The sequence below is a fragment of the Trichomycterus rosablanca genome, chromosome 6, assembly GCF_030014385.1.
Source record: "Trichomycterus rosablanca isolate fTriRos1 chromosome 6, fTriRos1.hap1, whole genome shotgun sequence".
Lineage (NCBI taxonomy): Eukaryota > Metazoa > Chordata > Actinopteri > Siluriformes > Trichomycteridae > Trichomycterus > Trichomycterus rosablanca.
Window position 1 is genome coordinate 2,207,497 of NC_085993.1, and position 25,607 is coordinate 2,233,103.

Below are 25,607 nucleotides of genomic sequence, written 5' to 3' on the forward strand. Positions count from 1 at the left end.
TATCTGTCTGTCTGTATATCTGACTGTCTATCTGTCTGTTCATCTGTATATCTGTCTAGTTGTATATCTGTCTGTCTATCTGTCTGTCTGTCTGTCTGTCTGTTTATCTATTTGTCTATCTATTTATCTCTCTACCTATCTGTCTGTCTGTTTCTATGTCTATCTGTATATCTATAATTTGTCTGTCTATCTGTATATTTGTCTGTCTGTCTCTTTTTATCCGTCTGTTTAATTATATATCTGTCTATCTGTCTATCTATCTATCTATCTATCTATCTATCTATCTATCTATCTATCTATCTATCTATCTATCTATCTATCTATCTATCTATCTATCTCTGTCCATCTGTATATCTATAATCTGTCTGTCTGTCTGTATGCCTATATTATGTCTATCTACATTCTGTCTGTCTGTCTATCTGTCTGCTTTCCTTCCTCCCTCCCTCCATCCATCCATCCTGAGGGAAATTTTTGGCGTCCAGAAGTCGAACAAGAAGAAATACAAATACAAGTAATGTAAGTAACAGGGTGGGTGATCTAGGAAGAATATAAATAATAGATGTGCATGGCAGAATGTACATCTGGCAGTATGGCATGGACTAAAAATAATAATATTAAAAATAATAATAATAGAAGAGATGAGATTCAAATCTCATCCTTAATCTAATCTAATTTAATATTATGTACAATCTGGATAACTGAAATAGCCCTATCAACCAGATCTACCGGGTACAATGTACCTCATACTTTTGGGAATGTCGTCTAAGTCCTAAATGTCATCAGTAGAAGTAAAGTGCTGGTGGAATCGAGCTAATCTTTTAACTCCTGTGTTTTGTCCTAGTGACAGATCAGGAAACCACCCTGGGGTCAATTCTGATCGCGTACGTTTGCACCTGGACAGTTTAGCCTGATGCTTCTGGAGCTGGAGTGATGCAAAATTCTCGAATGAGATCGGGAGTGAACTTTTCAGCACCGTGCTTAGAAACTCATCACCTAGAGTAGAGTAGAGTAGAGTAGAGTAGAGTAGAGTAGAGTAGAGTAGAGTAGAGTAGAGTAGAGTAGAGTAGAGTAGAGTAGAGTAGAGTAGAGTAGAGTAGAGTAGAGTAGAGTAGAGTAGAGTAGAGTAGAGTAGAGTAGAGTAGAGTAGAGTAGAGTAGAGTAGAGTAGAGTAGGGAAGGGAAGGGAAGGGAAGGGAAGGGAAGGGAAGGGAAGGGTGGGTTACAATTTGGGGGTGTTGCTGTATATCTAAATCCTAGCAACTGAGGAAGTATGATACCCTGGGCAGTTGTTGTCAGGGATTGGTCAGCATGCTGCCACTGGTGCCACCTCTTCAGCTCGGGCTCGGCGGGCACAATATCAAATCAAAACATCCTCCAGACTTGACTCAGTCCTGCGCACTTGACCTTAACTGCACTTTAACCCGTCCGACTTGACGTTTTCTGCTCAACGTTTGATTTGTTTATGTTTTGCTAGTATTTATTGTAGATAAATATATTTTTTTAACTTTGATTGATGTTTTTGTGCCACAAGCTGGTACTTTCGAAGCGTTTGAAGAAGACTACAGCGTGGTAGTATGACGTCTCCCTACGCAGCCATGCATTTCTGCCCAGAACACGCCTTTCAACGGTAAGCCACGACCTACGTTGCTGTTTCAACTGTGTGACTAATGTATGCTCAGACTTATAGGATTATTTGTTATGGTTATTCGCAAGACTCGCAATTTAATCCACTTATATTTGATTATTCCAACAATAAAGAGCACTATAATGGCACTGGGTTGGCATACCACTTGGCAAAACTGGTGCAAACCCTACTATTGTACTGGTTTGTTATTTATACAGAAGACTACGTATCTGTATCCACACGGTTAAATCTATATAAATATCTCTGATATTTATAGGTGCGTGTTCTTATGGTAACAATGCAAGTGTATGGGAGTGTCCAGGGTTCAGCTCAGTCAGACTGGACACATGAGACCGTGAACCTGCTGGGCGACTCACTATTCACGCCACTGTACATTTTATTGCAGGGCTAAATGAGGCCGAACTCCGAGTAGCGCAGTAACGCCGGCCAAAAAGTCCCGCTCTCTCTTAATTAATCGTGTTCGGGTCAGAATTTTGGGATTTGTAAGCGAAAACGAGGTGATGTTATAGTCTCAGAGTCGAGGTTGAATCTACCCATATGCATATATTAAATATACGCCTGTATTTGTGCAAACTATGTATGAAACCATTAGAAATATTTTCATATAATTTCATATAGTGGCTCATAGAAATATGTAAGCTTATTGACATACATGTAACACATAATTATTTATACATTAAAAACATATATTATATTTAATAACAAAACTGCATCTATACCTTTAATATTTATCCTAACATATGGATACAACATATAATACCATATAAAATTAATCCTATAGATATATTTAATATATGTACATACACATATTTTATTTTGGGTATTTCATATTTGGTATAAAGCATTATTATTGATATAGAGGCAGATATGTTATATATTACATTCCAGTGTGGGTACACAAGCAAAACTGAAATGTTTTTTTACATGTAGAGAGTCAAACGTTTGTATACGCCTATAAGGAACATGTACTGCTTGTCATGTCAGTCGGAATTTCAATAATCTTTGTGTTTCAAAACCCTATTTTATTTAATAAAATGAATAAATTAGAAGATATTTTACCAAAAATGATAAAATAAAAAAGAAACATATCCCAGAAATCTTAAATCATTTCGATGTTTGCTCTGAAATAGCTAAATCACACTAAAAATGAAGGTTTTTTATTTATATACGCTTAAATACGACAAAAAGCCGCCCATTATTGTCATTATTGTCCTCAAAATAAACTTAATAAAGAACTCAAGTTTGTGGATTTATTTTACTTCTTTTTGGATAAAGATGGATGCATTTCAATCATTTGGGAGCAAGAACTTAGAAGTGTTTAATTGTATTTAATATTTATTTACCCTCTATAGGCCAAGGCTGGTTCAGTGTACAAACTTAATCTTATCTGATTTAGATTTGTCTTATAAGTAATTTCCCTTAAACCTTCACATTAAAATAAAAACCATTAACCAAACTTAATTTTAATTGCAGGTTTTAATTGCAGTTCAATTTATTTTAAATGTAAAACAGATAAAACAAAGCTGTTAATAATAGTATCATTCATTACATTATATAATACAGAGGGGGCCAAAACTATTACACACTTCAACACAAGAACAGTTATAACCTACACAGGCATACAATAGACTCAAAATATTAAGACATGATACTGTACAATAAGCAGTGATCATAACCAGTACATTAAAATACGCATAACCAGCCATAAAAGAACAGACATATGTGTTAAACATGCTGTTAAAATCCAATTAAACACACAAAAGAAAACCTGTATTAAAGTTATAAAAAGGTATTTAGTTGTAATACTAAGTTTATTCAGACGCTGAGGGATAAATATAAGTCATTTGCAAACATCGTACTGCACATTGTTACCATAATATTCCATTTGACTGTGACAAAGTCCATAAAAAAACAATTATTAACGTGTGTCTAAATTTTTTTGGCTCGTTTGCCTCATTTTAAAATTTATTTGTACAAGATGCATTTTAGACTCATGAAAATCCAAAACACACCGAAAAGAACACAAAGCAGGGCTACATTTCACAATAGTATATTAGTATTATTAATTTATTCAGTTATTATAAAATAGTAGCATATAATAATAATAATAATAATAATAATAATAATAATAATAATAATAATAATAATAATTAATAATAATAATAATAATAAGCAAAAGTGAGATAAATATTAAACATTACCTGTTACTTGTTAATTACACGTCCCTCCTCAAAATGATTTACTGATTTATTTACTAAATTAATTCATTAATAATAAGGTAAACTATGAATACATTACTAATATATGTGCATTTTCTCAAGAGTTTTATATAATAATTTCATTTTCTGCAATTATTGTTTTACCTTTTAATTTAAACAAATCAACGACCTGCTTTTTACTCTCTAAGGAACAAGAAAGTCCCCTAAAATTTTGTAAGAATAATAATAGATTTCAGCTGTACCCTCACATGTGATGTTCTTATATTTGTCTTTAACTTTCACTGCTCTATAACAATATTAGATTTATTAGTTATTATATTTATATCTAAGACTATAAGTTAATGTCAAATTATACCTTATATTATGTTATATTATGTTAAATAATTCCATATAAATTATTTTTTCGTTTTTGTGCCCATCTACTTATTTTATTTATTTTTATTTTATATATTTTTTTTAATTTATTTCTGCATTTTCTCCCATTTTTCTCAAGAGTCAAGAGAGGCTTTCCAGCTATATACGAGTTTCTCCTGATTTAGTGTAGTCAATCTGTCTTCCACTGCTGGGGGATCCCTGATTGCAGTTAAGGAGGGAATATTTCCTGCTCACGCCTCCTCCGACCCTAGAGGACCCCTTCTTTTCGCCCATGCATTCTGCACAGGCTCCCCCACATAGTCCGGCCATCCTGCCCTAGCAGACACGGTGGCCAATAAGTCTCCGCTGCAGGCACTGCTAATTGTGCCTGCTAAATGGCGCCCAGCCGACCGAAGGCAATGCCGAGTTGCGAACCGAGGAGTTCAGAATCTCGGCGCTGGTGTGCTAGCAGAATATCCCGCTGCGCCACCCGGGCGCTGTCTACTTATTTTATATCCGATATCTATTCAACATTGTGGAAACTTCATTTCAAATACGGAACAAAATCTGACTAAACCAAATGTCACCTTCAATCATGACACTTTTATCCAAAGTGACTTACAGTCCTTTGACAGTATAAATAATTGCTAAATGGCTAAAGTGACCTTTTGATTACTAGTCCAGTAGATCAATCACTAGGCTACAAATGCCTAAGACAGACAGACAGACAGACAGACAGACAGACAGACAGACACACAGACACAGACACAGACAGACAGACACAGACACAGACAGACAGACAGACAGACATAGATCGATCAATAGGGATATATATCAAGTTGAGTGGGATATATATCAATAATAAGGTTTATTTTATAGTTTTATTGTTTTTGTTTTTTTTGACTGATATAAACTGCGGCTGTAGTATTTTTATACTGCAGTCTCAGTTTATATCAGTCAAAAACAAAACAGCTGATGGAGTCGTAGTCACTATTATATATATTATATGTATTACATATATATTTCTCAAAAAAACAGAATATGGCCTCTTCTATAATGTAGAATGTAGAATTATAGAATTGTATGTTATTTTTATATTTAGTTGCCGCATTTGTAATGCATTTACATCATATATAAAATCTACATGAGATCTGCATCAGATTTTTGTCTGTTCCCGTTTAAAGGTGCACTTTCTCTGTTTGATCCTCCTCTGGGGGATAAAGTTGAATAAACACCATAAATCACAGGACAGAGTAAGTGGACGTCACTATTTGAAATGGTATTGCTGTTTTTTTTTTAAACGTACAATGAAAGCACGCGACAGTGGGAAGGAAAAAGCTGCAGGGCCGATGTGCTTTTGTTCACCGCCCCGGGTTTTTGAGGGATGATCCAGGGAGGGGACTGGATCTCTTTGAACTCCGCCTGGCTTTTGATTAATGAAGTCACTGGAGAAGACCCCCCCCTGCACCCTTCCAGATCGAGGGGCTCTGTTTGTTTTGATTGCACCTTTATCGCTGGATGTGCCCAACCTGCCGGGAGACAATGGGCGGCCCTGTTTAGCTCTGACCTCCGACCCCGTCCCGTCTGCGAGAGGCCCGGTGTGCATTTAAGTGGACGCTGCGCACCTTCCCCCTTAGGCTGAATACACAAGTCCTTCGGTAACCGGACACCCCCCAACACACACACACACACACCAGCTTTGCTAGAGATCAAACCCGCCACACACTCGGAGTGGTGCCGAAAATAACCAGAACCAAAAAATAGAGATGAGCCACTATTGTCTCCAAGGAAGTTTTTCTTTCTAAGTGGCAGCCCACTTTCAAAACGAGTGAAGCATCTTTCTTAAACAAACTTTGATCTCTCGATTCCTTGATTCCCAGAGAGACAGGAGATTATTGCTTAAGCTGAAGATGCAATTTGTGATCGTTTTTTTATTCACTCCGCCATCAAGCCAGTATTTAGGGTTTTTAATTTCAGAGCATCTTGGGTACAGTACTAATACATCAAGGGATCATCTACAATAGTAAACACACCCACCCAGCTACATATCACCGAAAATTCATTATGGTTAGAGGGAAGTTTCCAATGCACCGAGCTATCTATACGGACGGTTCTAAAACAGAGACTCCAGTATCAGCAGCGATTGTAACTGGCAGATACTCACACAAGGTAAATCTACCACAGAACAGCTCCTCCTTTACAGCAGAAGCTTATGCGCTTCTAATGGCTTTAGACTACATACACACTACCCAAACAGACAAAGCAATAATATTCACTGACTCCAAATCCTGCCTGCAAGTTCTGGAATCCCATACTCTACTCCAACCAGAAACAATGCATAGCAGGATCAGACACACAAACGGCACTTTCATATTTTGTGTATTTTTCATTCTTTAATCCTTCTTTAGTCATATATTGTCTTATTTAATAAGAATTTAAAAAAGTAAACACACACAGGCAAACTGGCTGATCGAAACGGGTCGAGAACCGAGCTGGTCCGTATGGGAGACCTTGGAGAACTGAGGTTCCACTGTTCAGTGTTCTTGTTTGTGCTGCATCTGCACCATGAGAAACACAATTTTTGTGTAAACTGTTGCCAGTAGTCGTCACTTAGGCAAACCTCCACATGTTGGCGTTCCTCTTGTGTATTTTTGTTTGTCTTGTCCTTAAACCACGACGAACAGAACTGTTATTAGGACCAAACGTAGACTGATTTAAGATTACCAGGCGACTGTAGTTCTAGTACTGGTCTCTTTGTTCTGTGAACTAATAACTTTGCTGATAAAGCTCATAAATAACAGAATAAATAGAAGCTACAACACACAGCACAGCTACTTTAATAGTTGAACGTAAACCTAGAACGTGGCCGTGTTTTGACCCCCTTCCTGCATCCACTGAATCGGTTGTTAGTTTTCTAAACTCAGTTACCCGAGTCGTGTTTTTAGCTGCTTTACACTTTCACATCTTGGACATTTTGACTCACCAATAACCTGCTAACTAAATTGCCGTAGGATTGCTAGTGTAATACACTTTTCTGTGTAGTGGGCTGACAATGTTTGCTTTAGAAAAGTGTGTTTCTCTACACACGTGATCATCTCTGTTCTGCACCTTGAAAGAACAAGCCAGTAAAGTTTTCTGATCCTGATATTTTGTCTATGTTCAGTTTATTTCTTTCTTTATAAACTTAGCAAACTCTAAAGACACTCGGCTACACTAGGACGCCTTGAAGTGCAAATTAATTAGCAAACGTGAAACACTTGAATGCTGCACGAATGAAAAAAGTTGAAATTGAAAAATGAAAAACGTTAAATTGCTAAACGCTCTCAAACAAGTCAAATTTATTTATATGGCACTTTTTACAAAAGACATCGTCTCAAAGCGACTACAGTATACAGGACCGACAGACCAATACCCCCTGTTGAGCAAGCCGAGGGCAACAGTGGCAAGGAAAGAAATTACAGAAAGAAACCTTGAGAGGAACCAGACTCAGCATGGACCTCCATCCTCCTCCAGTAGGGCCTTATATATAATAAAACTGGAAGTGTTGGTCCTAGTCACTGCACCAGTAGGCTGGATGCCATTGGGTTCCTTTTTGGACTGCATGACTGATTTTAGAGCAGCGGTCAAGGCACTGGCAGGTTACAGTTGCTTCCACTTGCTTGCTTGATTGATTTATAAGGTCGCAGAGATGCCGGATGCTTCGTCTGTTAGTTTATACATTAAATAAAATATTTAGTGTGTCTACACGACCCATCCCATGTAAGATAACCAGCTACTGTGGAGAGCGACCTGACCGAAGACTTGTAAACAACAAGGTCTGGATGCTTTTCCGAACTGCTGCTGTACCTTTTTGTGGGATCATGATGTCATTCTGGCCAAGATCCCAGTACCAGACATGCTAACAGGGGGCGAATCAGCACTCTATCTCCACCCTCCTCGCGCCCAAGCTTTCTCTCACAATGCGCCCGCCTTTATCAGAGCCCACTTTCCATTCCAGGTTGATAATGATGTCATTATAACCGGGTGTCGGTCGAGCCGATGTGAAACACGTCCAGCACTCCGGCGACCCGAGAAAGAACCCCGTCAGCACCTGCTGGAGACCCATATAGCCCCCATGTTGTCACCGGCCTAAAATGTTGACAATATTAGATGTAATGAGTTAATGAGGGAGATGGACATCTAATCCGCACGGTGCAGGGTTCCGTGCCGCGGAACAGCCGTTATATCCCGGGATTTATGACCATGGTTTGGTTTTGCGGTGTAAAGATCTGAATTGAGTCCAAGCGAATGAGCGTCGTTAAGTGAAACGCCGTCTTCCTGTAATATAAACGCTTTGCTCGTGTTGCTCACACGTTTTGGCCCTGTGATTGAGTTCGTTTGCTGATATGACATTGTATTACTGTACTGCAGTGCTCATGTCCTACAAATCTAACACCCCCAGGAAAGAAGTTAAACACCTACGGGTCATAAATATATAAAAAATATGATAAATATCTCGGGCAAGTGGTGCAATAGATAAGCTTTGGCGATCAGTCCGAATATTGACGTTTTAAATCCAGGCTCTGCTATGCAGCCACTGTTGGACCCTTGAGCAAGACCCCTAACTCTATCTGCTCCAGGGGCGCCGTACCATACAAGCTGGGGTATGAGGAAAACATTTTTACTGTACTGTACATGTGTATATGTATATATTATCAAAAATGACTTGCAGTACTGTGACAACCTGGCAGTGGTGGGGCTTGAACCATCGACCTTTTGATTATTAGTCCGGTTCCTTAATCGCTAGGTTAGAACTGCCATGTATTACATGTATTACAACATGTTATAATGCTATGTAGTACATAAACATGACATTTGTCATATAACAAGAGGGCAGAAGTTATTATTTCAGGGTGTTTTCTGCCTTTTGCACCATGAATCAGACTCACTGCGACCCTGACCAGGAAAAAACTGTGGTATATACAGTGTATCACAAAAGTGAGTACACCCCTCACATTTCTGCAGATATTTAAGTATATCTTTTCATGGGACAACACTGACAAAATGACACTTTGACACAATGAAAAGTAGTCTGTGTGCAGCTTATATAACAGTGTACATTTATTCTTCCCTCAAAATAACTCAATATACAGCCATTAATGTCTAAACCACCGGCAACAAAAGTGAGTACACCCCTTAGTGAAAGTTCCTGAAGTGTCAATATTTTGTGTGGCCACCATTATTTCCCAGAACTGCCTTAACTCTCCTGGGCATGGAGTTTACCAGAGCTTCACAGGTTGCCACTGGAATGCTTTTTCACTCCTCCATGACGACATCACGGAGCTGGCGGATATTCGAGACTTTGCGCTCCTCCACCTTCCGCTTGAGGATGCCCCAAAGATGTTCTATTGGGTTTAGGTCTGGAGACATGCTTGGCCAGTCCATCACCTTTACCCTCAGCCTCTTCAATAAAGCAGTGGTCGTCTTAGAGGTGTGTTTGGAGTCATTATCATGCTGGAACACTGCCCTGCGACCCAGTTTCTGGAGGTAGGGGATCATGCTCTGCTCAGTATTTCACAGTACATATTGGAGTTCATGTATCCCTCAATGAAATGTAACTCCCCAACACCTGCTGCACTCATGCATCCCCAGACCATGGCATTCCCACCACCATGCTTGACTGTAGGCATGACACACTTATCTTTGTACTCCTCACCTGATTGCCGCCACACATGCTTGAGACCATCTGAACCAAACAAATTAATCTTGGTCTCATCAGACCATAGTACATGGTTCCAGTAATCCATGTCCTTTGTTGACATGTCTTCAGCAAACTGTTTGCGGGCTTTCTTGTGTAGAGACTTCAGAAGAGGCTTCCTTCTGGGGTGACAGCCATGCAGACCAATTTGATGTAGTGTGCGGCGTATGGTCTGAGCACTGACAGGCTGACCCCCCACCTTTTCAATCTCTGCAGCAATGCTGACAGCACTCCTGCGCCTATCTTTCAAAGACAGCAGTTGGATGTGACGCTGAGCACGTGCACTCAGCTTCTTTGGACGACCAACGCGAGGTCTGTTCTGAGTGGACCCTGCTCTTTTAAAACGCTGGATGATCTTGGCCACTGTGCTGCAGCTCAGTTTCAGGGTGTTGGCAATCTTCTTGTAGCCTTGGCCATCTTCATGTAGCGCAACAATTCGTCTTTTAAGATCCTCAGAGAGTTCTTTGCCATGAGGTGCCATGTTGGAACTTTCAGTGACCAGTATGAGAGAGTGTGAGCGCTGTACTACTAAATTGAACACACCTGCTCCCTATGCACACCTGAGACCTAGTAACACTAACAAATCACATGACATTTGGGAGGGAAAATGACAAGCAGTGCTCAATTTGGACATTTAGGGGTGTAGTCTCTTAGGGGTGTACTCACTTTTGTTGCCGGTGGTTTAGACATTAATGGCTGTATATTGAGTTATTTTGAGGGAAGAATAAATTTACACTGTTATATAAGCTGCACACAGACTACTTTTCATTGTGTCAAAGTGTCATTTTGTCAGTGTTGTCCCATGAAAAGATATACTTAAATATCTGCAGAAATGTGAGGGGTGTACTCACTTTTGTGATACACTGTATATATATATATATATATATATATATATATATATATATATATAGTGGTTAAGGTACTGGACCAGTAAACACTGCCAGGTTGCCACTGTTGGGCCCTTGAGCAAGTCCCTTAACCCTCAATTGAATAGACATACTAAATTATAACTCACTCACTCAGTCACTCGCCTAACTGCTTATCCAATCAGGGTTGTCGTGAGGGGGGGGATGCTGGAGCCTATCCCAGCTTTTCAATGGGCGCAAGGCACACAGTAACACTGGACGGGGCGCCAGTTCATCGCAGGACAAACACACATTCAGCTATAGGACAATTCAGTGTCTCCAATTAACCTGACTGCATGTTTTTGGACTGTGGGAGGAAACCGGAGCTCCTGGAGGAAACCCATGCAGGCACGGGGAGAACATGCAAACTGCACACAGAAAGGATCCGGACCGACCCACCTGGGGATCGAATCCAGGACCTTCTTGCTGTGAGGCGACAGTGCTACCCACTAAATGATATAAATACATATATTTATATTTATTGCATTCAGCAGACGCTTACAGTATATTATACAGTATATTGTCTATGCAATATATATTATATACCTATAATAATTGTTTTTATGACAATACACTGCGCTGCGTTTGGTGAATATGAGACTCCACAGGGCCGCACACCCTTACCCGCGGGCTTAGACCACACATTAGGAGTAGGAGGTGCTTTCTCTTTTGTGACAGGCCTGGCGGCAAAACATCACCTGAGTAAAAGGGTTCGAGCATTCACCCTGCGCCACACCCCTCTGGCTGCACATAAAAGGGGGATTGACCACACTTTTCTCCCTGAGCTGGTCTCTCGGGGGAACCTTTTAAGCAAAGAAGGATCTGCTTTGCATGTTATTGAAGCCGCTCGGCTGGTCCTCACCCCCTCATCATTTGGGATTTAGTTTTAATTCTGTGGTATTTCCAGTCGAACCCTTCATGTTTACGCTCTCTGCTCTTCTGACGCTCTGAAGCAGGTACGACCGCGCGTTAGACCGGCGTGGGTTTAAAATCCGCCGGTGCATTATGGGCTGAGCATTAATTCCCGCTCGGGCCACACCTCTTCGGCGGGGTATTAAACGTGGGGTATTGAACACGCTTTTCTTGTTGCTTGTACCTCCTGACAAGATTAAATTGTACTTATAGTATAGACGTCTTTGATGCTGTAACTACAAGAAGAAGGATTGTGGGGGTTTATTTGGTCTGTATGTGCTGAGTATTATGTCTGAGATCTAAGGAATTATAAATCACTGCTGATATTTAATGGATATTTTTATTAGCTGTGAATTTTAACGAGAAATTAATTTATATTTTTTTATTTCAATTTAAAATGCAGTTTTGTTTTGTCAAAACTAGATGTAAGATCCATGTCCAGGTTCCTAAGGACCTGTGTTTGAACCGTACACATTCTGATGCATGTCCAGGTCTCCTGTAGGAAGTCCAAATTTCTCTCAATAAAACATACTAGTTGTTGGATTGTTAACTTTATATCACACTCACACTTAGTTGTATGTGATTAACTTTGGACTAAATAACATTAAAACCACCTCCTCGTTTCTACACTCACTGTCCATTTTATCAGCTCCACTTACCATATAGAAGCACTTTGTAGTTCTACAATTACTGACTGTAGTCCATCTGTTTCTCTGCATGCTTTGTTACCCCCTTTCATGCTGTTCTTCAATGGTCAGGACCACCACAGAGCAGGTATTATTTAGGTGGTGGATCATTCTCAGCACTGCAGTGACACTGACATGGTGGTGGTGTGTTAGTGTGTGTTGTGCTGGTATGAGTGGATCAGACACAGCAGCGCTGCTGGAGTTTTTAAACACCTCACTGTCACTGCTGGACTGAGAATCGTCCACCAACCAAAAATATCCAGCCAACAGCGCCCCGTGGGCAGCGTCCTGTGACCACTGATGAAGGTCTAGAAGATGAGCAACTCAAACAGCAGCGATAGATGAGCGATCGTCTCTGACTTTACATCTACAAGGTGGACCGACTAGGTAGGAGTGTCTAATAGAGTGGACAGTGAGTGGACACAGTATTTAAAAACTGCAGCAGCGCTGCTGTGTCTGATCCACTCATACCAGCACACCACACACTAACACACCAGCACCATGTCAGTGTCACTGCAGTGCTGAGAATCATCCACCACCTAAATAATACCTGCTCTGTGGTGGTCCTGTGGGGTCCTGACTGAAAACAGTATGTAGAGAAACAGATGGACTACAGTCAGTAATTGTAGAACTACAAAGTGCTTCTATATGGTAAGTGGAGCTGATAAAATGGACAGTGAGTGTAGAAACAAGGAGGTGGTTGTAATGTTATGGCTTATCAGTGGAACAGGAAGAGGTCTTTCCCAAACTGCATGAATGAAGGTTTAAAGTTTGAGGCTGATGTGTTCTTATATGAAAATAAAACCTTTACCCCAGTTTTAAGGGACAGTTTAGACTTACTCACTTCCCACTTATTCTGTGCAGTTGGATCTGTGGTCTAAACCCAGATTAATGTTCTTTAAACACACTAAATTCCAGCCATTAAGCCTTTGTTAGCCTTTAGCCTGTATGTTCATTCATGAGAGTTAAATGAAGCAGAATGCTTTGCAGAACGCTTAAAATTCTTCGTATTCTGGTTTCATTCCTCGTCTGATCTAAACTGACATCCTGCTTCATTCTTCAGTAGGTACGTCTGCGCCGTGCGGTGTATTAATATCACCCGCGCAGAATGTGGGGAAATTCCAGCTCCACGCTCACAACTGTAGCGTAGCGTAACGCTCCCGGTCCCGGCCGCAGACTATCTGTACCCTCGGCACATCGAGCGCCCAGAATCGCGGCGGTCGCTCCGCCGGCGTGTATTCAGGAGGGGAATTCCAGTGTGATCAGAGCCACAACACGTGCTGCTCTTATACAGGAGCAATGAGACGCTGGGCCGCTGCTCAGGCTTACGTTTCAGAGGACGCTAGGTCATCATGTCTGTGCTGTCACTCACTCTCAGTACGTTTCTTTTATAGCATCAGTTTTATTTACATTTTATCCAGTGACACAGTACTGTGACATTATATATTGTCTAAGCAATTGAGCTTTAAGGGCCTTGCTCAAGGGCCCAACAGTGGCAACCTGGCAGTTGTGAGGCTTGAACCAGCAACCTTTGGATTACTAGCCCAGTACCTCAACCACTAGGCTACATCCTGCTTTATATGATTAGTAAATGTCTGTATTTATTATAGTTGAACACATGTATTAACTTTTACTTATTTATTCTATCAAGTGGATCAAATTCACATGATGGAAGTTGCCTTGTTATATGTAATTGTAGCCTAGAAATTAAGGTACCGGACTAAGAATTGAAAAGTTGCTGATTCAAGCCCCACCAATGCCAGGTTGCCAATGTTTGGCCCTTGAGCAAGGCCCTTAACCATCAGTCGTCTGGACAATATACACAATCACAGCACTGTAAGTCGCTTTGGATAATAATGTCTGCACGTGATGAATGAGTAAAGATTCCACAAGAGATTCATCAGAAGTTTGTTAGCACTTACTAACTTATTAAAGCTTGTCAAGGTGGCGCCCAGGTGGTGATATTCCGCTGACGCACCAGCACCGGGTTTCTGAACTCCCGGGTTCGAGGCTCGGTGTTGGCACCGGTCGGCTGGGCGCCATCTGGCGGGCATAATTGGCAGTGCCTGCAGCAGATACTAATTGGCCACCGTATCTGCAGGGTGGGGATTGGACTGTGGGTGGATGGGTCTTCATACGCTGTGTAGGGACCCTGATTGGCAGAAGAGACGCCGTGCAGGAAACACGGACGAGAAGATGAGGGCTGTACACGTGTAAAGAAGGCGTGGGCAGCGGCGTGCTCTCCTTGGTTGCAAATCTGGAGTCTGTCAGCAAGACAAATTAAGTGTGCTAAATCGGGAGGAAAAATGGGGAGAAAATGCATTAAAAAAAAAAAAGATTATCAAAGTAAAAGATGTTCCACCAAGCACTGAGACTGATGGTTAATAATGGTGCACAGGGACATTTCTCAAGAGACCAAAATTATGTGGACGTGTGTTCTCAGATTGTTTGTATGTATTATTAAATCTTCTTATTTCTGTTTGCTGAGACGTCTATACACATCATCATGATACCTTTTAAATTTAAAGGGGTTGAATATCTCCAATAGAGTGACGGGTGGATGGTTGGTTGGATGGATGGACAAACGGACGCACTGAAGTATGATAGATGGATGGACGAATGGACAGATTGACGGATGGATGGATGATGAATGGATGGATGGTTGGACAGACGGACAGATGGATGAATGGATGGACGGATGAACAGATTGACGACTGGAAGGATGGACGGACGAATGGACAGAATGATGGACGGACGGTTAGATGGGCGATTGGATAGATGGATGGATGGATGGATAGATGGATGGACGGATGTATGATGGGATAAATGGATTGGACAGTTTGACGGACAGACAGTCGAACGGACGGACATACGGATAGGCGGACGTATGATGATAGATGGATGAACGAATGGACAGATTGACCGCTGGATGGACGGATAGATGGATGCATGGATAGATGGACGAACGGACTGAAGGATAAATGGATGGTTAGACAGACAGGCAGACAGACAGACCAAATGACGGCCAGCTAGTTAATGGATGAAGAAGCAAATGGCCAAAGGAATAAATGAATGGATAATATTTATTATTTCCCATCATTTCTAGCCTTATTTACAATATTTGCATCCAACATATCAGGTTTAGCAGAAAAGCTTCTCTTGCGTCCTGTAAGCATTGAACAGGAAGCGGTAAATCCAGTGTGGGTGTTTATTTCATCACTCTTATAATCCACCTGTTCCAAACGCTTTAAGCTCTGGTATTAAAATCTAACCTGATCTGAGTAACGACTGTGTTGTTTCATTTGTATTATCAATTAAAACAGATTATTTCTTCTGAATATTGTTAATCATTCTGTTTTACTAACTGATATATTTTGGTTTTGTTGTGGTGGGTCTGATGCCACCCAGAAACAGTGGGTGCCCTTATAAATAATTATTTTATAAAGTAGAACCCACAGCTGGAACCTTTCCATGGTCCGATGTGCAAAATGATGTGATATCCAGAACAAGCAAAGTTTCCCCCCCCCCAATGTAGTCGTATCCAATTCCCAAATCCTATTTCACCTGTAAGGGCTTCCAGAAGAGGGCGCCCCCTAACTAACACACGCCCCTCCGACAGAGATCCGTATCGCATATGGAGAGTCGCGCACTTATCTCCATTATCCCCCGTCTCTGTGCAGTACCATCGATCAGCCAGCAGAGGTCGTAACTGCAGCAGTTATGAGGAATCTATATACGAAATCCCTTCCTTTGGACAGCCAATCATTGCCTGTGTAGGTCCAGGGCCAGCCATTTGCAGAGCTGAAGATGTCAGTACTGGTGGGCTAGCGTGCTTTATCAAGTGCCCACCGACATTAAAACATTACTGTTAATTTTACTGTTTGACATTAAAACCTACTTTTAATTTTATTGTTTGACATTAAAACATTACTATTAATGTTATTGTTTGACATTAAAAACTATTTTTAATTTTATTGTTTGACATTAAAACATTACTATTAATGTTATTGTTTGACATTAAAAAACTTTTTAATTTTATTGTTTGACATTAAAACATTACTCTTAATTGTATTGTTTGGCATTAAAACTTAAAACCTACTATCATTTTTATTGACATTAAAACCTACTTTTAATTTTATTCTTTGACATTAAATCCTACTTTTAATTTTATGGTTTGGCATTAAAACTTAAAACCTACTTTTAATTTTATTGTTTCACATTAAAACATTACTATTCATTTTATTCTTTGACATTAAAACCTAAAACCTACTTTTAATGTTATTGTTTAGAATTAAAACTCACTTTTAATTTTATTGTTTAGCATTAAAACCTACTTCTAAATGTATCGTTTGGCATTAAAACCCACTATTAATGTTATTGTTTGGCATTAAAACCTACTATTAATGTTATTGTTTAGCATTAAAACCTACTATTATTGTTATTGTTTGGCATTAAAACCTACTATTAATGTTATTGTTTAGCATTAAAACCTACTATTAATGTTATTGTTTAGCATTAAAACCTACTATTAATGTTATTGTTTGGCATTAAAACCTACTATTAATGTTATTGTTTAGCATTAAAACCTACTATTAATGTTATTGTTTAGCATTAAAACCTACTATTAATGTTATTGTTTGGCATTAAAACCTACTATTAATGTTATTGTTTGGCATTAAAACCTACTATTAATGTTATTGTTTAGCATTAAAACCTACTATTAATGTTATTGTTTGGCATTAAAACCTACTATTAATGTTATTGTTTAGCATTAAAACCTACTATTAATGTTATTGTTTAGCATTAAAACCTACTATTAATGTTATTGTTTAGCATTAAAACCTACTATTAATGTTATTGTTTGGCATTTAAACCTACTATTAATGTTATTGTTTAGCATTAAAACCTACTATTAATGTTATTGTTTATTGTAATTTTTAATCCGAGTGTTTTATTTGTGCTTTTACATTTCAGCAGACTGAGGGAGCCGGCGTCTTGTCTCTCGTGGGCCGAGGGATCGTTCCTGGCCTCCATGTCTCAGACTCCGAGCTCTCAGGGATCCGAGATCCTCGGGCAGGACGTCTTCAACCAGCTGCTGGAGATGCTCGACCAGTACGTACCAGTAGTAATCTCACCATCACTTAATAACTCGGCTGGTAGAACGGGTGCCTCACAGCAACAGGATGAAGTACTGAGTTAAAAAATAATGCATATTTTTTTCACATAACCTCACAGACAAGCTCTCGCTGTTGTACACGAAGGATTTAATGTAAAACCCACTAAAATTGTATAAAGTCTTGCTGTCATGGGTGCCTTAAAAGGAGTTAAATTAAGATTTTAGTCATTAAAGATTTAAATGTGGCCCCGTTGAACAAAACGGTCCAAGAATAGTCAAATTTAATAAAACAATTCATGACTTGTGAGCTTGAACTGTACCGCTGTACCACCAAGTGCCCAGAACTAGTTAAATTTAATTTAATAATAATAAAAACATTTGACATGTGAAGTGTACTAATAATTTTATTGTTCGACATGAAAACCTACTATTAGTCCCCCAAGTGACACAGCGGGGTATTCCTCTAGCACACCAGCGCCGAGATTCTGAACTCTCACCGGTCAGCTGGGCGCCATCTAGCAGGCATAATTGGTAGTGCCTGCAGCAGACACAGTTCTGATAGGGCGGGGTGACCGGACTATGTGGGTGGAATCTTCCAATGCTGTGTAAGAAATCGGGAGCAAATAGGAGAAAATGCAGAAATAATAAAGGAATTAAAAAACCCTACTACTATTTTATTGTTTAACATTAAAACCTAATATTCATTTTAATGTTTGACATTAAAACCTTTTAATTAATCTTACAGTTTATCATAATTTGTCATTTGTAATCCGAGCATTTTTATTTTCAAGAAAAACTTAAATTTAATGCAAAACCCACTGAAACTGTATAAAACCAGCAGTGTTTAACCATGCTGTGCCTTAAATGGAGTAAAATTGGGATTTTTTAATTAAACGTTTTAAAAAATGTGGCCTGGTTGAACAAAACAGTCCATTTTCTTATCCTCCTCACTCCCGAGATTGGACACTTTAAAAACAAACAATATCCTGTAACAACACTTGTTCATTTCAGCCTTTTAAACAACATTATACAAAAAAAAAAAAATGGGGACTGTAAGTTATTCAGTGTCAAGTATACTGGACATTTGGAATTAAGAGCATGAAATGTGCAAGATTCTGAAAAAATTAACATATTTATTATTACCATTATAACATATCAAGTATTGTACAGTAGTGTTCAAAAAAATAGCAGTGATTTTAAAAAAGTGAATAAAGCACAAAATCATCATCATAACTTTTATTTCCATAAATGCAAATGCACTGAAAATACTACACTTTTAATTCTAAATCAAAACATTAACAAAATTTAGCCAGTTTGTGTTAATTCTTTACAGAAAGTTAAGAAAAATGAATATTAGGCTGTTCAAAAAAATAGCAGTGCAGCATTTTTCTTTAAAAACTCAAAAAATGTATCTATAACATGAAAAAATGTTTGAGGTTTCACTTTACTTTAAATTACTGAACTAATATTTAGTGGCATAACAATTGTTTCCGAGATCTGTGTTGCATCGAGTCGACCAACTTCTGGCACCTCTGAACAGGTATTCCAGTCCAGGATGATTAGACGACATTCCACAGTTCTTCTGCAATTTTGGGTTTTGCCTCAAAAAACCGTGTTTCAGACGTCAGACCACAAGTTCTCTATGGGATTGAAGTCAGGGGATTGTGCTGGCCACTCTATTACCTCAATCTTGTTTGTCTGTAACCAAGATGTTTTGGGTCATTGTCATGTTGAAACACCCATTTTAAGGACATTTCTTCTTCGACATAGGGCAACATGATCTCCTCAAGTATTCTGATATATTTAAACTGATCCATGATCCCTCGTATGTGATAAATAGACGTAACACCATGGTATGAAAAACATCCTCATATCATAGTTTTGTACCACCATGCTTTACTGTCTTCACAGTGAACTTTGGCTTGAATTCAGTGCTCGAAGGTCGTCTGACATACTGTCTATGGCCACTAGACCCAAAAAGAACAATTTTGCTTTTACCAGTCCACAAAATGTTGAGCCATTTCTCTTTGGACCAGTCAATGTGTTCTTTGGGAAATGTTAACCCATTCAGGACACGTCTTTATCTTAACAACGGGACTTTGTAAGGAATTCTTGCTGGTAAATTGGCTTCACTTAATCATCTTCTGTACTCACTGGTAACTTCAGATGTTCCTTGATATTTCTGGAGGTGATCACTGGCTGAACCTTTGCCATTCTAGCTATTCTTTGATCCATTCGAACAGTAGTTCCACACTTCCTTCTGCATCTTTCAGGTGTTGGTTGTAACTTCAAGGCATTTGAGATCATTTTAGCTGAGCAGCCTATCATTGCTGCACTTCTCTGTATGTTTTTTCCCTCTAAAATCAACTTTTTAATCAAAGTACGCTGTTCATCAGAACAATGTCTGGAACAACCCATTTTACCCAGTATTTCAGAAGGAAATGTGCTATGACCAACCTGTGCATTATTTGCCCCCCTCCTACCTTAAATAAGGGCCAAAATTGACACCCGTTCTTCTGCAGAATGCATGACTTCACCAATTGAACTCCTCACTGCTATTATTTTGAACAACCCCCTTTCAATCAATGCTTCGATTACTCAGAATGAACGGCATGCATGTTCTAATTGTTGGGTTTGTTTTGTTTTCAATACTCTACTACACTTTCAAGTCAATTTTTTGCTATGTAGAAATAGCATTTCTACTAAAAACTTTGATTTATCAAGTTAATGGTGTTGGACTGCTATTTTTTTGAACACCACTGTACATTTATGGCATACTGTAATACAGTACTGTTTATACAGAAGTTAAAATTTAAAAAATGTTCAAATTTTTTTACATAAATATTTAATTTAAAACTGTTTTTAATTTAAAAACTCAAATCTTAAAAATTAAAACTCAAACTTTTTAATTAAAACATTCAGCTGTGTTCACCTGTCCTCAGAATCACTTGACTCCCGATCACTTTCACTATTTTGTCGATATTCATCCTCGCTACTCTCAACACAGTAGACGAGGAGCTTAAATTACTGGATGATAGTGACTACAGTCAGGTCTTAACATACACGAATAAGATATTCAAGTATTAACACTGATGCACGTCTTCTAATTCATAGTTAGCATGACCAACCAAACAACATTCAATACATTAAATCCAAATGTCCAGCTATCTGGACATAAAACATTTGCTCAAAATTTAAGTATGTGTAAATACATATTAATTGCTTATATTATTACTAGGGCTGTCAAACGATTAAAATTTTTAATTGCGATTAATCTCAGAATTTCATATAGTTAATCGCGATTAATCGCATTAAAAAAAAACAAGGATTTTTAAGTGAAATGTTACCATTAAAATGGTGAACACATTTTATGCTAAATGTACTTATGTTAAAAACTGCTGGGACAAGAGAAAACTGTAAGGGAGTTTTATTCACTCACATACTAGGCAGTAATACTATCCAGCAGAGACCCTTGACTTCGTATATATGTCAGATTGTAGGTTAGAATTTCTCCATCAGCAAACATTGTAGATCAGCGGTGCTTTAGGTGGGATAAGGCGTAGTTATTGTAACAGACTTTTCTGTGCTTGTATCGTGACAATGGTTTGATGGACGTTTCTACACGAAGTGGGTGTGTTTTGACCCTTTGGGGCTTCCATAGTTCATGGAATAGCATGCTTGGCTAACGCGATGACTCTAGCTGTCCGCTGTTCGGTACCGTAACAGAAAAAGTAATAAAGTGTTCTGCTCCCGACAACTTGTGAATATAGCGTGTATTTATTTCTTTATTAAGAAAGTGCATCACTACGACGCTCGGTTACATTTGAGAAACGCTGTCTTAATGAGAGATGCCGTGCACGGTCAAGTCTCAACATGAACTACGGATGACTCGCAGAGCCAAATAGAATTTGCGTTAACGGCACTATTTTTTTTAATCGCGTTAAATTGAGATCGCGTTAATGCGTTATTATCGCGTTAACTTCGACAGCCCTAATTATTACCAATCATTACAAAAACCTTCTAAAAATAAATAATTTCTAAAACACTTTGGTTATATGTGCACATTAATAGATAAAAACCTATGTTTTGTTCGGCCACAGAAGCGATGAGCGTCTTTCTCAACAGCTGCTATTTTAGGATCTTTTTTCAAGAAGCTAAAATAAAAAAGTCCTCAATGTCTTTGACCATTCAGTAGAAAGCCAGAGTTGTGTTGGAGCATCTACAAGGGTATGTGACAAAGTAAAACTTCTTGTTGAGTTATAAAACCCAGAAAAAAAATGTCCAGTATACTATATATTTGGAATGAGGAGGTTAAACTATACTATTTAACAGGATAAAGCCAAAATATTTCATGTTTTGTCCGCTCAAATTTATTTGTTAATATTTACATTTTTAACATTTAGCAGACGATTTGATCTAAAGCGACTTACAGAACTGTGACCGTGTACAATCTGAGCAACTGAGGGTTGCTCTTAAGTGGTGGGGCTTGATCCAGCAACCTTCTGATTACTAGTTCAGTACCTTATCTGCTAGGCTGTATCTGCCCTATATAAACATCCGTTCCTGCATTGCAGGACTGCAACACATTCCTAAAAAGTTGGGACAGGGGCATTTTACGGCTAAATAAAAAAAAAATAGAATTCAAAGAGAGGCCAGTCGGGTGTATTTTCTGCATTAACGGTATAAAAGCTAAACTATTTATATCTGTTTGTAAATAAGAGTTTAGAATCAGCACCCGCTCAAATAGGAAGTGTGTGTATGTGCTGGGGGTGAAAGCTGCATGCAAACTAAATAAACGAAGTTTCCTGAAAGTTTCCCTAAAATCACTGTGGTATTTTCTGTTCTTCCTCAGGTCGACCCTCCACTCGGTGCCGCCCTTCGAGCTGAACTTCTCAGAGGGTGAAACCACCAGCTCTCCATCCAACACCATCCAGATCAGCATGGACTGTATCACCATGCACGACCATCAGCTAACAGTGAGTGCAAGAAAACAAACACAAATACACCATCGATCATTCAGCCTGAGTCCTTTTACTGACAGAGGATCAGAATTTACATCCAATCACACGAGACCCCAAATTTAATCTGAGTTAATGAGGAGAAATCTGTTACACCTAAACATCAAAGAGTTTTACACACTGGGTACAAGTCTGAATACAAATATCAATCAATAAAGTATCTGTCTGTCTGTCTGTCTGTATGTCTATCTATCTATCTATCACTCTGTCTATCTATCACTCTGTCTATCTATCTATCTATCTGTCTGTCTGTCTGTCTGTCTGTCTGTCTGTCTGTCTGTCTGTCTGTCTGTCTATCTATCTATCTATCTATCTATCTATCTATCTATCTATCTATCTATCTATCTATCATCTATCTATCTGTCTATCTATCTATCTATCTATCTATCTATCTATCTATCTATCTATCTATCTATCTATCCATCCATCCATCCATCCATCCATCCATCCATCCATCCATCCATCCATCCATCCATCCATCCATCCATCCATCCATCCATCCATCTATCTATCTATCTATCTATCTATCTATCTATCTATCTATCTATCTATCTATCTATCTAACTGTCTATCTGTCTGTCCGTATGTCTATTTATCTATCTGTTTGTCTGCCTGTCTGTTTATCTATCTGTCTGTCTGCCTGTCTGTTTATGTATCTGTCTGTCTGCCTATCTATCTGTCTGTCTGTCTGTCTATATGTCCATCTATCTGTCTGTCTGTCTTTCTGTCTGTCTGTCTATCTATCGTCTGTCTGCCTATCTGCCTGTCTGTCTGTCTGTTTGCATATCTATCTATCTATCTATCTATCTATCTATCTATCTATCTATCTATCTATCTATCTATCTATCTATCTATCTATCTATCTATCTATCTATCTATCTATCTATCTTCTGACTGAATGAGCACAAATTCCCACATACATACTAGTGTATGTATATACAGTATGTGCTGTTATAGTTAAATGGGATGTCCAATAAGCTCATGCTCAGGCGTCTCTGGACGTCAGGGACTCGTAGAACGTTTCTGTTTCATGCAGATTGGTAACCAAAAGCTGCAGCTAAATAAAAAACTACACTTTTTATCATCATGGTTCTAAAGTGTCTGTCAGTTCTGGATTAATTCAGGCTTGGGTAAACAGGAACGTTAAAGAAACGCTTGTCAGCACCCGTCTGAAACCCCGAATGATGTATGGATCACCTTAAGGTCCTTCAAACTTTACAGATGCTCACATTTGGATTGAGATGTTAGTAAACAGTTAAAGCTATATTTCTCTGCATCAGTGTAGTATTTGGATTGAGTGTGTTTTTATTTACATGTTAATAGACACTTTCAATGTTATATAACTTACAAATATGTTATACGTTTATATAATTAATACTTTCATACTTTGATTGCAAATCAACGGTTTCTCAAGCCAAGAAGAGACTTTAATTTATTATTTTTGTGGTGGAAACTTGGCAGGGTGTCATTCACTCGATTCTGACTCTGAAGATAAAAAGCCCAGAGCAAAGAAATCCGTTCTGATGAATCCAGTGATTCTGTCCACGATGCCAAGTGAGATTTCACAACCTCAGAGCACTGGCGGCGTATTTCAGATTGATTTACTGTAATTACCCTGAATGTGACTATTAAACTGGTAGGAGTTACGCTGCTCACCCAAAACTTGTTTTCTTCTATTTTTGCTTTATCGTTTAATGTACAGGGTGGCACGGTGGCTCGGTGGGTAGCACTGTCGACTCACAGTAAGAAGGTCCTGGGTTTGATTACCAGGTCCAGGTCCTTCTTGTGTAGAGTTTGTATGTTCTCCCTGTGTATATGTGGGTTTCCACTGGGTGCAGTCTCTATTGGGCCCTTAACACTCCTTTCATTAGTAACACCTACATTATTTGGTTATTTTACAAGCTAAACTTACTCTACACATTCATTTCGTGGGTATACAATTACTGACTGTAGCCCATCGGTTGGGCTACAGTTACAATACAAGAAAGAAAAAGAAAGAAAGACACATTAAAGAAAGAAGGAAGAAAGACAGAAAGAAGTACACAGAAACAAAGACACATTAAAGACAGACAGACAAAAAGAAAGAGAAAGAAAGACAGAGATAGACAAACAGAAAGAAAAAAAAAGACAGGAAAGAAAGAAAGAAAGAAAGAAAGAAAGAAAGAAAGAAAGAAAGAAAGAAAGAAAGAAAGAAAGAAAGAAAGAAAGAAAGAAAGAAAGAAAGACATTAAAGAAAGAAGGAAGAAAGACAGACAGAGAGACCAAGACAAACAGAAAAAAGAAAGACAGACAGACAGACAGACAGACAGACAGAAAGAAAGACAAAGAAAGAAAGACAGCCAAAGAAAGAAAGAAAGAAAGAAAGAAAGAGACAAAGAAAGAAAGAAAGTCAGACAGACAAAGAAAGAAAGAAAGACAGAAAGAAAGACACAGACAGACAGACAGACAGACAGACAGACAGACAGACAGACAGACAGACAGAGAAAAACAGACAGAAAGAAAGACAGACAGGCAGAAATACAAAAAGACAGACAGAAAAAAGACAGGCAGACAGAAAGAAAGACAGACAGACAGACAGACAGACAGACAGACAGACAGACAGACAGACAGACAGACAGACAGAAAGACAAAAAGACAGACAGAAAGAAAGACATTTGTCATTCATTTTGTAGATATACAATTACTGACTGTAGCCCATCTGTGGCGTTATATTTTTTTTTACCCCTCCGTACCCGTTAAAAAAAAAAAAGCCCCCGTTCAACCCACAACTGACTTGATGATGTGTGGGTGGTCACTATTCTCAGCACTGCAATGACACACTCATGATAATAAGGTGCAGGAGTGTTGTTGGGAATTTTAAATACCCTTATATAGACAAAGGTTACAGAGCAACAGACGAGCTACAAACAGTAATTGTATACCCTCAGAGCTCATGTATGGTGGGTGTAGCTTATAAAGAAATTAATAAATCAAAGCAAATCACTTTTATTGTCACGTCACGTTAACACGTGTGAAA

The 25,607-nt window shown here is 38.8% G+C and overlaps 1 protein-coding gene across 1 annotated transcript in view; it reads left to right on the forward strand.

Annotated features, from left to right (window-relative positions):
* The first annotated feature begins 1,573 nt into the window (after nt 1–1,573).
* The window catches only part of tp63 (tumor protein p63), an 84,746-nt gene continuing 60,712 nt past the window's right edge, over nt 1,574–25,607 (forward strand). The window contains exons 1-3 of the mRNA XM_062996505.1: nt 1,574–1,626; nt 17,432–17,569; nt 22,426–22,549. Of these exons, the coding sequence (XP_062852575.1) occupies nt 1,574–1,626; nt 17,432–17,569; nt 22,426–22,549 (315 nt within the window). The remainder of the gene's footprint in view (nt 1,627–17,431; nt 17,570–22,425; nt 22,550–25,607) is intronic.